At 50.0% G+C, this 15,574-nt stretch overlaps 1 protein-coding gene across 1 annotated transcript in view; it reads right to left on the reverse strand.

Annotated features, from left to right (window-relative positions):
• CDC45 (cell division cycle 45) overlaps positions 1 to 15,574 on the reverse strand; it is a 753,019-nt gene that overhangs the window by 412,458 nt on the left and 324,987 nt on the right. Inside the window, exon 8 of the mRNA XM_069620055.1 lies at positions 10,322 to 10,383. Coding sequence (XP_069476156.1) covers positions 10,322 to 10,383 — 62 coding nt within the window. The remainder of the gene's footprint in view (positions 1 to 10,321; positions 10,384 to 15,574) is intronic.

The raw sequence follows: 15,574 nt of genomic DNA on the forward strand, positions 1-15,574 counted from the left end.
TCAATGATAAGCTGAATTATATACCTGTAACCAATTTTTCTAAGATCAAGCGCCTAGATACCCCTGTGCTTTGAGTGCTATATAAATCGTGGTGTTTCCCAGGGCTCCATCCTCTCCCCCTACCTAGCCCTTCAATGTCCACCTGGCCCCTGTGAGAAACCAGACTATTCTCCTGCCTACTACCTCAGGATCTTCCATTCCGGTGGCCTGGGAAGGGCCATCGCTTTTGTATCCCGATCACTCGAGTGGAGGGTCTAGAGGGATTAGGAGGAGGATACCCAAGGGCGAGACAGGATAATTCCGCATTCCATATAATAACCCAACCCACTCTCCCTCAGCCTTTATGGGGTATTTTCAATCTCACCCATCTCCCCCTTCCCAATTTCAGCAAATACTTAGACGAGGAACTAGGAGCAGTGAAGATTACCCATAGAAACATGGGGAAAGAAGGGAAACCTACTATAGAAAGAACTCAAGTTGCCCCACAGGGCCAGGCATTTAATAATGACCAATCACACCAGACTTCACTTGACTGTTTATTCAACTATAAAACGGTGTGGTTTTTCACATAGAGTGCAAACCGGGGATGCTGTTCAAATCAACAAGCCAAGGAGCAGAGAGCAGCAGGAGTTGCAGCCTGGAGGAGAACGGTGTGCGGAGACGTTGGTCCGGTGTTTGTGACGGGCTGCAGCGTGACTAGGAAGCCGTGCCTCCAAGAATCCGGAGTAAGGCAGCCTGTATCCTGCTGGTGGCGTTCAGAAAAGTGCTTGATCCCTTGGGACGTGTGCCAGTACCAAGGGAACACCCTGAGTGCCGACTTCAATCCGAACGGGAGGTCCTTGAACTGGTAGTGCCGCCCTTGGACCACGAAACTGTGGAACTTTCGGTGTCTTTTTAGAATGGGGAAGTGGAAGTACGCATCCTCCAAGTCCCACGACGACAGGAAATCGCCCTCCTCCAGCTGTCCCACCACGTGCTGGAGGGTGACCATCCGGAACTTCTGTGCCTTGATGTACTTGTTCAGTCGTCGCAGGTCCAGGATGGGGCGCCATCCTCCTGTCTTTTTTTTACGAGGAAATACCTTGAGTAAACTCCGGAGCCCCAAAGCCTCTTTGGGACGAGCTCGATGGCACCCTTCTTGAGCATCGCCCTTAATTCAAACAGTAGTTGAGGGACGTGATTTTTCTTCCTGGCCACGGGTGGAACGCAAGGGCACTTCTTCTGAAACTCGACGGCGTGCCCTTGGGCCAGGGCATCCAGCACCCAACGGTCGGTGGAGATGGACTCCCACACACTGACGAACCTCGCCAGCCGGCCTCCCACCGGGGTGCTTCGGCGGGGGCCCAACCCCACAGTCGGTTCAATCTTGTTTGAAGGCCGCCTTGCCTCCTTGACCTCCCTGTCGCGACTGGCACCACCTGACTAGCCGCGTCCCCTGTAGGCTTCCTGGGACGAAGATCTTGCCACTTGGCGGTACGTGGAGGAGCCACTGCCGGATCCCTTGGAGGCACCTTGTCTGCCTCCAGAGCTCCGAAAGGACGGCTGTCGTTGTTGGAGCACTCCCAGTGCCCGGGCAGTCTCTGTGTCTGTCTTGATGGCCTGAAGGGACTCATCAACCGCCTTCCCAAACAGGTTGTTCCCGTTGAAGGGCATGTCCAAAACCTTGGTTTGTACGTCCTGGCAGAAATCCGTCGCCTTGAGCCATCCTCGTTGTCTCAGGAAAACGCTGTTGCCCAACTGACGGAAACCAGTGTTGGCGATGTCCGTTGCCACCGTGATGGCGTGGTCCGAAGCAATCTCACCTTCCTGTAGGATTTCAAGGGCCTCAGCCCTTTTGGCATCCGAAAGTAAGTCCAACAGAAGGGTGATTTTGAACCACAACTCCCTGTCTTAGCGGGCTACGATAGCCAGGGCATTGGCCGCCTCGATAGTCGTCGCTGTGGATCGATGACCCGTCGTCCCATCGTGTCCAGCTTCCTGCCCTCGCCGTCCGGCGGGGAAGTTGATGTCTAGGCCGATGGGCCCCTCCCCCCAGCTTTCTTCTTTGCCGCCGCGACGACCAAATCCGGGGTAGGTTGCGCCCGAAGGCACAAGGGGGCAGCGTCAGGGACCCGGTACTACTTCTTGTATCGGTCCCTCTTTGCCGGCGCCGTGGCAGGGTTCTTGAGGAGGGCGAGCCCCTCATCCCAGATGTCACCAAGAAGTGGTACGGCAAGGACTGTCTTCCATTTAGCCTCGCGCCGTTGGTAAAGGAACCCTTCCTCCTCTTCTGGGCAGAGCTGGAAGAGCTCGGATGCCCTGGAAATCATGGCATGAAAGTATCCAATCTCGTCGGGTGGGGACGCCCGAGCAGGGGGCAACGGGGGACACGTCCAGTCGTCACCTCCGTCGTCAACTGTACCCGTCATAGCCGTGTCCGTGCCTGTATCATCCCCATGGGTAGTAGACCGGGGGGGAAGGCAGAGCAGGCCGCAGAGGTGGTGTAGGATGCGTTCTCTTATGCGGTGGACTTTCCGAAGGTCCCGGCTCTGGTTCCCCCATCGGGTCTGGCTCCGGTACCTCCGTCGGGGGGAGGGGCAGCCTTGTCCTTATCTCCGAGCATAAGGAATTGCTGACAAAATGGCCGCCAAAGTATCCTGCGGCGCCGGAAATGACGGGCGCGAGGGCTCTCGAGGAACCTCGTCGGCGACACCGTCGCTCTCGTCGGCGCCCTCGTCGGGATCCCTCCCGATGGGTTGGGCCTCTTTCACGACTTCGATGAGCTCTTCTTCAGAGGTCGTGTCCGTATCCACGATGGCCACCTGCCCCTCCCGCACCTTTTCCAACGAGGACTTCGTGGTGGTCTTCTCAATGGGCCTGAAGGACGACTCCCTCCGCGGTGGCAGGGAGACTCTGGGTCCTGAGGTCGCCTCCACTGGCGTAGCCTCCACAGGCTGAGCCAGGGCCGCTGCGACATCCTCAATCGAGGTTTTAGCAGGGTGAATTAAGGCCATTGTCACCTCTGTACGCCTGGGGCCTTCACCTTGGGGGGAGGGGGGGGGCGATGTCCGAGCCTCGCTCCCCCTCTGCTGGAATCTTCGCGATCGACCGGGGCCTCTCCAGAAGCTTTGCCGGGTCCTCGGACTTCCTCTTACCCGAGCCAGAGCATTGGCTCGTGGTTGATGGCGCCGGGGAGGATGCGCCCTGCCTGGCAGCCAAGGAGCCCGACAGTTCGGCGCTCCTGGTGCCCGCGGACTCGCGGTGCTTGGCCTTTTGTTGGGCCCCCCGCCGCCGGGGCGCCCTCAAAGGACTTAGAAGACCGCTTGGACTTCTTATTCTTCTCGCCTGACGGGCTCTTCTCTTCCAGCCAGTTGGCAAGACGGAGGTGGCGATCCTTCATGGTCCGCTCCGACATGTTCCCACAAAACGCACAGTCCTTCTCCGTATGCGTCGTGTCCTCATGGAGACAGTAGAGGCATAACGACTGCTCGTCCTCCTTGAAAACATTCTGAAGCTGGCATCCAGGGCAGGTCCTGAACAGCTTCCCGGGCCTCGAGCTTCCTTTCTCCTGGGCCATGTCCGGGGTAAGCCTTGGAAATTCTGGAATCCACCAAAAGCGTAACTCGACGAAATCTTCACCCTTGAGGGGCGTAGAAAACTCCAAAACGGATCCCCGTTGATCGGATGTAGAAACGGTGGAGCTTGAAGCTCTATTTAACCGAAAAATGAGAATCTCCTGAAAAAGCACGAAAACGCAGCAAAAGCTCGAGAGCTACAGCACGAGGACTCCCAACACTTGAACGTGTGGTAAAAATATGAGGATGGCTGCCAGAGGCGGGGCTTAGGGAGAGGGCAGTCATTGGCTGGGGGCAGTATGACCCAGAGACCAGTGATTGGTTACTACTAAGAAAGACAGATCAGAAACGAAACCGATACGGATTTTTTCTATACCGAGGATTCCCGGGCTGACGACAGGGAATATTCATGAGCATGTGAATCCATGCCAGACCCCATGCTGGAGAAGGGGTGCATGCAGCCCCTGAAAGTAAAAGTTTTATAAGAAGAGAAAGATAAAGAGGGGTTACAAATCGGAGTGGTCACGCCTAGGAGGAGCAAAGAACGTGGCGGTTTTGAGTCTCTGAATGTACCCCACAAGTGAAATGTGTAAAAACTGTATAGAAAGAATAGGAAAGGTACATCCTGACAAGCTGAACTTGCGTTTGAAACCGAAAGGGGCCCAAGCTTAGGGAAGAGAACCCTGAGAGGCCCAACAAGGTGGAATACCTGTTGCATGATACTGAAGGAATTGAAGCTTGGGGAAGGGAACCCCAAGAATGTGAAAGAACTGTATGAAAAGAAAAGTACATCCTGATGGAACTGAATTGGTGCTGGAAACTGAAAGGGCCTGAGCGTGGGGAAGGGAACCATGAGAGGCCTCGCAAAGTTAGACACTTGTTTTGTAGTGTTGAAAGCATTGAAGCTTGGGGACAGGATCCCTGAAGCTACGAAAGGATCCGTTATATTTTTTTGTGATGTTTGAACTTGGACAAGCTGAAGCTTGGGCAAGGTAATCCCAAGGAACCAAAGACATTGAAAGTATTTGAGAATATTGCAAGGTCACTGTGAAAAAGGTCGAACAAGCTGCCCTTTTTGAGTACCACTCATTTTCAAACACATTTTTTGTAAAGAGTGATGGCAGGCATAGGTTTAGACAGATTTTTATTTCAGATATCGACGGCCCTTGGAAACAGTTAAAGGAACTCTCCCTTTAGAGTTAGGGCCATTTAGACATTAGACCAAGGCAGGAACCTTAGTGAATAAAGGTTTTGAAATGAACATCTTCGAATCTGTCTCTTGATACCACGCCCGTTTCGCAACCCTTTGGCCCTCCTGATCTCTACCTTTTCCTCTAACTTTCAGTGTTCTGCGGATGACACGACTCTCCTTCAGTCTACCTACGGCCACCTTGCTCAGCCTCGGCTGTCCATCTGCTATTCAGGCATGGTGCACCACTATGATCTCTGCCTTAACTGAAAGTGCCTGTAACTAACTCACTCTGCGAGCGGAAGTGACCGCAACTAAAAATACAGTTTTCAGAGTTAACAGTCTCAAAGGGCATGAATGCAAAGGCTGAAACGGAGCACCCATCAGAAGCTTGAGAACAAGGTTCAAATCCCAACCGGGCACCTGGAAAGGTGACAGAGGGAACACAGTGAGCCCTTTCAGAAACTAAGAAATTAAAGGAATTTTAAAATAGGAACACTCTTCAGACGAGCGCTTAAATATGGACAGCACCGCCAAGTAACCTTTAAATGGTACCCACTTGAAGGCCCCTGTGGGTCAAGGAAAGCAAAAAAAGACAGAACCATTGAAATGTCACATGCAAAAGGATCCACATTCTTAACCTTGCACCAGTCGCAGAACTTACGCCAACAGCACCGGTACAGGGACTTAGTTGCGGGCCATCTGGCCGAGAGCAACACCTCCATCACGTCTTCAGGGAGTTCCCAATCCTTATACCTCAACCTTTCAGAAACCAAGCATGAAGGTTGAGGGATCCGACCTCTGGATGGAGAACCCGACTCCCCTCCCGTGAGAGGAGATCGTCTCGGTAGGGGTAGACGACGTGGAGGACAGATGGACAAGTCGAGAAAGTCCGGGTACCACGTCCTCCGGGCCCACACCAGAGCAATGAGGATCATCCGGGAACCAAACCTCCGCAGTACTTGCGGGATGACATGGACTGGAGGAAACGCATACAGCAGTGGGAATGACCACTCCACCACAAACGTGTCTCCTAAGGCTCCTTTTGGAGGAAATTCCCGTGAGCAGAACCTCTCGCACTTCCGGTTGACACAGGAGGCGAAGAGATCCACTTGAGGGGTCCCCCAAAGGGCGAAGATCTCCAGGAGAATCTCCTGAGCCAACTCCCACTCGTTAGAGATCACGCTCTGCCTGCTCAGAGCGTCCGCCGTCTTGTTTTCTTCTCCAGCCAGATGAACTGCCAAGATCGAAACTTCCTGCTGGATTGCCCAGAACCAGAGCTGCATCGCCTCCCTGCACAGAGGAAGTGACCCTGCCCCCCCTTTTTGCTGAGGTAGTGCATCGCCACCCTGTTGTCCGTCAGGATCAGGACATTCTTCCCACGCACAGTCGGCAGAAAAGCCTTCGGGGCTAGCCTGACGGCCCTAAGCTCCAACAGATTTATATGAAGTCTAGACTCAGACGGAGACAAACTACTGCCGACTCAACTCGTGAGGGCTGCGTCCGTCACGATCGTCACCTCCGGCCAGGGTAGCCAAAATGTAGCCCCCTTCACCAGATTGTCTTTGATGGCCCACCACAGAAGGTCCTGGGCGACCGAGGACGGCACCTGAACAAGGTTCAACATCCTGCCGGAGGACTGAGACCACTGGAGCTTGAGTGCCCATTGCAAAGATCTCATCCGCAACCTGGCCTCTGGCACCAGAAGAATGCAGGATGCCATGAAGCCGAGCAATCAAGAACTCGAACGCTGGTAGAGTCTGGGCAAGTTGAAACTTGTGCACCATCTGCTGAATGTGATGAGCCCTCACCTGGGGAGGAAAACTTCCCCAGGGACGTGTCGAGCACTGCTCCGATGTACTGGAGCCGCTGAGTTGGTGTCAAATGGGACTTCTTTAAGTTGAGGGAGAAGCCCAGCTTGTGGAGGGAGTGGCAGGTGACTGACAGATGATCCAGGACTTGCTCGGGAGAGCGCGACCTGATCAACCAATCGTCCAGGTAGGGGTAGACGGGAATCCCCCTTTCCTGAGGTGCGCTGCCAACACTACCATGAGCTTGGTGAAGACCCTCGGGCGGAGGTCAATCCGAACACGAAACTAAAAGTGTGAGTCGCCAACCGCGAATCTCAGGTACTTCTTGTGCTTGGGATGGTTCGGCACATGAAAATAAGCGTCCTTGAGGTCGAGAGACACCAAACAGTCCTGAAGTTGAAGGGCCTAGAGGACTTGAGAGTAACCATCTTGAACTTGTCCTTCCTGAGGAGTTCATTCAAACCGCGCAAGTCCATGATGGGTCTCAATCCCCCCCGTCTTTGTTGGAAATCAAAAAATAAGGGGAATAGCATCCCTTGTTCCTCTCCGCTACAGGCACCAGTTCTATGGCGCCTTTCTCCAGCAGGGATTGAATTTCCTGCGCAAGGAGCGGATCCGGACTCTTCAAAGAGATTCCCCAGTGGATTGTCTTGAGGCCTCTGTTGGAAAGGAAGACCGTAGCCGTGGGTTATGATCTCCAGAACCCACACATCTGAAGTAATGGCGCGCCACTGCAAGATGCTGCGCCAGCCTTCCCCCAACTGGCGAACCATGGGACATGGCCTCATGACTGAGCTGAAGCGGCGTTGCCTTAGGGAGGTCCTCGAGGGCGGCGTATCGACGCAGAAAGAGGACCCAATCCCCTCGAAGGCCCATTTTCAGCTGTGCCGCCTCAGAGGTATTCTCCCTTTCCTCACCTTGGCCCATATGTACGCTGTCTACAGAGCCCTGGTTCTCACTAGGCTGGACTACCACAATAGCCTCTTTCTCCATCTGCCTAACTCTACTCTTCGCCCTCTTCAACTCATACAGAACAGGACCGTGAGACTTATCCTTCACCTCAAGCCGGGAACTGCATTTCTCTGGCCCTGAAATCCCTCCAATGGCTCCCAGTGGCTGCAAGAATCAAGTTTAAGACCCTCTGCATCGTCCACAAGGTCTACTGGGGCCCTGGCCCTCACTAACTACAATTCTCTGCGGGTGAGTTGCTGCTCCAAGAGGAGAATGGGTGGTAGATCGCTCTCCTCTGCAGTTGCCTCTCCCTGGAAGCTCTCACCTACAGTTTCCTCTCTCTCTGTGTCTGGAGCCGTCTCCCTGCCTTTCAGCCTTGAGCCAGTTCTCCAAGTTACGGAAGCGCCTCAAGACCTTCCTTTTCTTTCTCGCTCCCCCTCCCCTGCTAACCTTTCCTTGCTCCTGCTCAGTCTGCTTGGTGTCCTCCAAGTCTTACAGAACACCAGGCCCACCTCCCGCCCCTCCCATGGCCAGTCCCCCTTCACTTGCCACCTGGCCAACCTTGCCCCCTGTAGTGCCAGCCTTCCTTGCATTTAACTCTGGGCCCTGCTGCTCTGGGTGCACTTCGCCCTGTACCCTCTCCCTTGCACTTCATGTTGCGCACTTGCACAATCCAAATGACAACAGGCCTAGCAATATAGTTTGCCTTGTCCTCCCTTTGTCCCCCCCCCTCCCTTGTCGTGTTGCTCCTTGAAACACGTGTGTATAGACGCATAATAAAGAACAAATCAATCAGAGCTCATACTGATTTGAACAAACAAGTCATTTACACAATGTTCTGTTATTGCAGTTTATAAATGTGACCCACATGCAGCTTTTGTTCAGGCAGAAATGTGCGCTCAGCTGTACTATGTGCATTTTTCTTTTTTTTAAACTGTTTAAAAACTTCATACTAAAGTGGATCCTGATTTTCTCATAGAAGCAAGGTATTTATAGCAATAGGTTTTTTTTTTATCTGTTTGGAAATGTGATCACTTTTGTAAGCGGTGCATTAGCAATGCATTTGCCATACACAGAGAGCTAGACTGTCAAAGCAAATCAGCTGTGAAGTAACAAAAACAAAAAAATATATTCGTATATACTTTGTTTAAGATTTAAATGTGAAAAGCAAATCACAAAAAAATGAAAACATTACAAATAATTACTGCATACTACATTTTCAGACCTAATACAATGTAATGTCATTGCTTTCATGTCTTGGCAGTGAATGCCCTTGAACAAAGAACAGAACACATTTTAAAACTAAGATGGAACGCTCCATTTTGCAGTATGCATGCTAAGCAACCTTTTGAATTTTGGCCCTTTTGAAAATTCATCTGCATGCCGTGAAAAAACAGACTAATCCACAGATGCTAATGCCATGAAGCAGGCAGCCAAATTGGCTATGATTATTACGGGAGCTCACATGGGAGGAAACTTTAATTTGCCCAATGGAGATCTCTGCGAACATCACGGCACCAGCATCCTGATTTAGCTGACCTCAACCCAGCCTCACTTTCTGCAACAATGTGCCAGTCACTTGTGCCACAGGGCCCAACACTAGAGCTGGCTTCTGTCCGTCAAGCTGGTTGCTTACTGACTTTACTGTTCTGCCACATGCTCATTTCTTCTCCCACTTCTCCAGACAACTGATAGGTTTGTATTGTTGTACTCTTACTGTCACTGTCCCTACACTCCTATGGCACTTCTCGTTCCTTCTCTCCAGTAATTCGCTCTCGAAGGTTCACACTTCGGCCACCATGCTCTATCCCCTTTTTCATGATCACCTACTCCAATCTCTTCTGTACCTCCCTTCAGATTCACTCTGTACCCTCAACACCTTATGCACCATCCTCTCCTGCCATGTCATTCTGCTCCTGCACCTCAGCCTTCTGCAGCACCTTAAGATTTTTCTTCACCTCCACTTAATTTTTCAGCTTCCTCTTAACAAGCATACTGCTCAGCTACACCAACGCCGCACGCAGCTTCCCTCTCCTTGTGAGTTTCCACCACACTGTTCCCCTCCCCTTTGGCCAGGTCAGAGTGTTTACAGCGGGAGTTATTGATTGTTGCCATTCAGTGATTAGTGGCCGCCTTACAGGTTCCCTTATCCGGGTGCGATTAATTGGATTACACAATGTTCCCACTTTGTGGACTCAGCTTTCAAAAGGCCCACCAGTCATCCCAATTTCATTGGGGAGGTGCATGCATGGTGATGCAGAGAAGTCAGTTCCTGCGGTCAGAGCAAACACCACTATCTTTGCATCCATGCTTCACTTGCCAGCTGAGAGAAGTGTTGTGTATGTGCACTCTGCCCTGGTAGCATTGATGAGTCGACTCTAACCTACATCCACATCTCCCACAGTATCGCTTACATCAGCATGCTCTTATGGGTTAAGCCTCAAAAAGAGGAGCAGACTTTCAGCTAGTTTGAAGAAAGTGTTTTCTGTGAAACTAAATATGGAATACAAACAATGACTATCCCCTGCTGAAACCATCCCTTAGAAGAATTGGGATTCTGGGTGGGGTGAGTTGGAGGTGAAGGGTGTAAGACAACAAGGCTCTTACAATAATGCTCCTGGGCCCCACAACACAATGGATGCTGGAGCATAGCCACTTTGGTCACACCACCCACACAGGCAGCCATAGCAAAGCAAAAGATTGTCACAATATCTTAATCAAGATTATAAGGAAACAGATGGCCGATGCGTTAAAATGGCATCTTAAATTAACAGATCAAAAGCATTCAGCACGATTCCGATGTTACAAATACATACCACAGCATATCATTAGAATCTTTAGACATTATCCATGCCAAGTCAAACATCACCATAGCAGACTGCAAGAGAAAAAAGATAGTTAATTCAAAAATGCTTCTAGCATGGCACTGAAATGTCTGACCCACAAATGTACCAGTATTTGCACAGTAATGGGAATGCTTTCAAGCACACGAAGAAAGGCTGCGGTGCGTTTGAGAAGCAGGGAACCCAAATCTAAATGTCATGCACCACAGGCCATAATAAAATCAAACAGCAAATCATAAGTGAAAACTTCAAATACAATTACAACTGCACTGTAAGCAGCAGCACATACAATGAATGGAAGTGTTGCATTCCTGGCACCTTACGTTAGTAGTGTATTTGCTGTGTGCCATTTTCGAGAGCAAGGATGATGAGGGGTGCAAACGTTAATCAAGGATGCATTGCTGGAATAAGTCGGTCTTCAGACTCCACTCCACTCCACTCCAGAGCAAGGAGTGACCTTGAAAACATGACACCAAAGTTTCCAGAGCCATGACTGTTGCAGGCAGCATACTAGAACCACTTGTGAGAGTAAGTGGATAAAGATCATCACGGAATCAAAAAAGCCAAGACCACCATTGAGGAGTTAAGAAACGTAATTCACTTTTAACAGTATCAGGAAGGTACCAACCAGATTATTGGCACTATTAAATCTGTTCTAGAACCTACAAACTGCCTGTGCATTCATTTGCCTACTTTCCACCTACAACATTGGTCCACACACGCTCAAGTGTGCCATTTCAGGTTTTGCTTCCATTCAGGGGGGAGAGTTCAGGCAGCTGTATACTTTCCACGAGGAACAAAGCTAGCAGTGGGATCTTAGCTGCTCTCACCCAATTCACGCAACAGCTGAATGAGGGAGCTTGATTACGCCAAGCTGCCACAAGTTGACGGTGCTCCACCCAGCATGGGTGCAAGTTGGAGGTTTGCCAATATTTTCACCAACTCCCTACACTGGAGGTTCCCGCTTTGTGATCCTGTGACCAGAATATGTGGCCTTTTCTTTGGAAAAATTGCATTGATTAATGAATTTTGGCAGAGGTGGCAGGATCCGGCCCTTCTGTGGTTACAGCCCATTAATTCTCTGTATATGTTGTAGGGTGTTTAAGGAAGCGGACACAAAAGGTGACATTGTGGTGGTTATAGACATTTGTGCAAAAGAAAGGTCCTCACTATCCCTATGTTCTAAAGGGTCCGTCAAAATGTCCGTAAAATTAAACTCCACCGTCCTGCGTTACAACCTACGTCTATCACGAACACTACAACTAAGGTATCAACAGAAAGTTCCTTCTTCAGGAGAATGGCGCGCTTCTCCTACTGCTCGCATAGCGTCCAAAAGAATGTTCTCTTGCAACGAAAAGGTCAGGGGGAATGACCCCCTTCCTCTGGCTTGAGGGTTTCACACATCCTTTATACAATTCCACATCCAGGAGATTGGCTCCCTTCTCCTGGCACCGATCTATACAGTTCCCAATAAAACCAGGGTTAATGACTCCCTTCCTCTGGTGTCTCCAGCACAACTCCCAGTTCAAGACCAAGAGAATGACTCCCTTCTTCTGGTATTGCTTGGCACATTTCTTTCATAATCTCGTCTCGATTCATGCTTTGCCACTTTGGTTTGTTACTTCTTTGTTGATCACTGGGCTTAATGCCGCCTCTGCGAATAGGAAATTCTCCTGGTTTGCTCAGTTCCCTTTTGTTGGTGTCCCAGACACTTCCCTGGTGGTCAGTGGACTTATTGTCACCACTGTGGCATGGACGGTTTCCTCTAATGCGCTCAGTACTTGCTTTCGGGTCCCAGACCGTTTTCATATACCCAGTAGCGGGATCCCTACTACTGATGCGAGAACTCCGTGAACCAGCCTCCTTTCTATCCTTGTGTCCCCTCTGCGTCTCCTGTACCTCAGGTTACCTTGTGTGGGATCGTGCTATGTCACCGGGACTTCCTGGGACCATGAGTCTCTTCTGCTGTGCTGGTTCACTGGCGTTGCTCCATCAGCTGCACAGTACTTCTCTCGCCTGTTCCACGACTCCACTCTCCCGCTCAGTCTTCTGCCTGGGTTCACTCCTGCTGAACCCATGGAGGACTCCCACAGCATTTCAACTGTGTCCTCTTACCTTCGGTCTTTCGGCAACGCCCGCCACTCGCACGCTGGTTCGCCTCCACCTCCGCTGCCAGACTCAACAGGGTTTGACAAGGCTGAACTTGACACATTTGATAGTCCTTGGTTACTTTGTATACCTTGTATCCAGTTCCTCCCATGTGGATTGTATAAATCCTTTGACTGTTGATAACTTAATCCTCATTCGTCCTCGGGGCCACCTCAACAGTATTAGCACTGTCAATGACCTTGTCTGCTGTGCTCGTCCTAGTACTTTTGACTTTAGCATCATCTCCTGTGTTAAAACAATACGACATGCATTACGTACCGTAATAGCATTTGATGATTTTATCTGCTTAGATTCACATGCTGTGCATATAGTCGGACATCTAGTGGTAATTGCAGAGTATTGCATCTTTCTTTCGAAGATCATAAGATGTCGACATGGGCGTGACCAACACTCTCCCCAACGTGACGTGTAGTGTACCCAAAATTCTTCACGCATCAAGGCCCCTCCGATTGTGTTTTTTCTGCCGTAAGGGAGCCTTACAGTCCGCATGAGTGAGTACATAAGAGATATAAGAGGTCTATCTTCCTTCTACTCCATGAGGGGAGGAAGGGTGGGCGCATGTGAATCTAAGAAGATCCAATCATCAGAAATGCTATTACGGGAAGTAATGCATGTCTTTTTGCATTTTGAAGCACTTCTAAACGCACGCACAACAAACCAAATCATATCCAGGCGCAGATGGAACAAAACAATAGAGCTCGGAGGGCCAGGAGGACCAACTGGATAAATCAAATACCATACAGAGTATGTAATCCAAAATCGTAAATTTATTTACAGAGATAAGTTTTGAGACCTGCTCTGAAACTCATCAAGGAGTTAGCTTGTCTCAGATATAATGGGAGATTATTCAACAGTCTGGGTCCGGTCACTGAAAAACACTGATCTCCTCTGGACCTATACTTCATCCTAGGAATTACAAGGAGGAGTTGGTCCTCTGACCTAAGGATAGGAGTGGGTTGGTATTGTTTCAATTTGTTTATTAAATATACTGGTGCCATATCATGCAGGCATCTATAAACCAGGCAACCAGTCTTAAATTTAATCCCATCTTCGACCGTCAGCCAATGTAGTGATCGGCGGAGACCAGATATATGAGTATTTTTGGATACACCAAACACCAGTCTGACTCTGGCATTTTATGCTTTCTGGAGACGATGGATTGGATTACTCGGTGCTCCTGCCAGAAGTCCATTACAATCATCAAGATTTGAATTGACCAGTGCCCCCACCACTACCGCACGATCTGCTTTGGGCACATAGGGTAGAGCTTGGCGGAAAAGGCGAATATTATAGACTACGGACTGCACCTTAGCCGAGACCTGGGCATTACATCTGTCTTCTGATGCTTGTTAATCTGTTTAGAATCACATGCTGTGCATAGACTAGCGAGCAGTACCCAGAGATGGTGATGGGATGTGAGAAGGAAGAGAAGCAAAGGGATGTCTTAGCACTGCTTGTCCCACCTGAAAATCAGACCTAGTGGGTGTATCTAGGCAGTAGTGTTGTGTAAAGGTGTGTACAGAATTCCAGGTTGCTGCTTTACAAATGGACTTAAGAGGAACATTTACAATTAATGCTATGGAGGCCCTTGTACCCCGAGAGTGTGCTCTAGGCTTAAAGGGCAGAGCTCTCTTGGCAAGTGCGTAGCACAGTGTGATGCAGTTAACAATCCACTTTGAAATCACTGATTTGGAGACCGGGTTCCCTTCTCTACCAGCTGCCAATGAAACGAAACACTGTTTAGTTTTCTTTAGTGGTCTTGTTCTTTCCAAGTAATAGATCACCGCTCAACTCACATTAAGTGTGTGGAGGCTTCTTTCTGCCACGTGAGGGGTTCTGGAAATAGGTTTGTATTTTGATTGATTGATATTTTATTTCTATCGCGCTCGTACACAAGTGTTTCAGAGCGCGACAAGGCAAGGGAGGGGAACAGGGGAGAACAAAACAGCGATCTTACTAGGCCCAGTGAAACTGAGAACGCGGAAGTGCATGGGAGAGGGGGGATGGGAAAAGTGCATGGAAAGGGGGGGAGGGGGAAGAGGTGGAAAGTGTGAAGCAGAGGAGAAACAGATAAATAATAAAGGCAACAAACAGTGGTAGTGCAGCCAGCAATTGCCAAGGGCTGGGTTTAAGGCAGCAGACAGGGTAGGTCCGATAAGTGCAGGAAGAAAAAGGGCGGGGCTGTATGGGTACAGATACAGACCCCCGTGCAAGGGGTGGCCCGGAGGCAGTGCGGGAGGGTGACAGGATGAGCAGGTACCTGGGCCCAAAAGACAGAGGGTGATCAGGTGCACGGTGCCAAGAGAGAACAGATCAGCAGGGGAGAGGGGGAGCGAAGGCAGAAGAAAAGGAGGAAGGTCTTGAGGTGCTTCCGGAATCGGAGATGGTTCTCCTCAATAGTTCCATTGATTGGTTCACATGGAACTTTGAAATAAATGCAGGCACAAAACTGGGTGCGTGCGCAAGACCACCATATCTTTGTGAATCGTGACAAATGGGTCTTGAACTGAGATGGCTTGCATTTCACTAACTCTTCTTATTGATGCTATTGCCACCAAGAAGGTGGTCTTTAAAGTTAGTGCTTTAAGGCCCCATTAGTCTAGTAAGTACCATGTTCAGGTCCCATCCAGGAGCTGGGTTGGCAATAGGGGATGAAGTATTTTAACCCCTTCAATGAATGCTTTGATTAAAGGAATCTTCCACCACGAAACGTTCTTCTGGGACGTGGTGTATGCTGAAAGTGCAGCTAAGTGGACTTTTAGGGAATTGAAGACCAGGCCTGAATCTAGCAAGTGAGTCAGGTACAGTACAATATGTGTTGGTGTGCATTCAATGGGATTAATGCTCCTGCCACTGCACCAGATGGCAAAGCATTTCCATTTGCTGGAGTAGCAATGTCTGGCGTTAGGTTTCCGAGCTTCCCCAAGTATGTCCATACATCTTTGAGGGAGCTGGAGGTGCCTGAACTCTAGGACCTCAGGAGCCAGGCTGTTAAATTGAGAATTTGACAGCATGGATGTAGTCCCCTCCTCCCCCCCCCCTGTCTTGCGATAGCAT

Source organism: Ambystoma mexicanum, chromosome 10 (genome assembly GCF_040938575.1).
Source record: "Ambystoma mexicanum isolate Mex_15411 chromosome 10, UKY_AmexF1_1, whole genome shotgun sequence".
Classification (NCBI taxonomy): Eukaryota; Metazoa; Chordata; class Amphibia; order Caudata; family Ambystomatidae; genus Ambystoma; species Ambystoma mexicanum.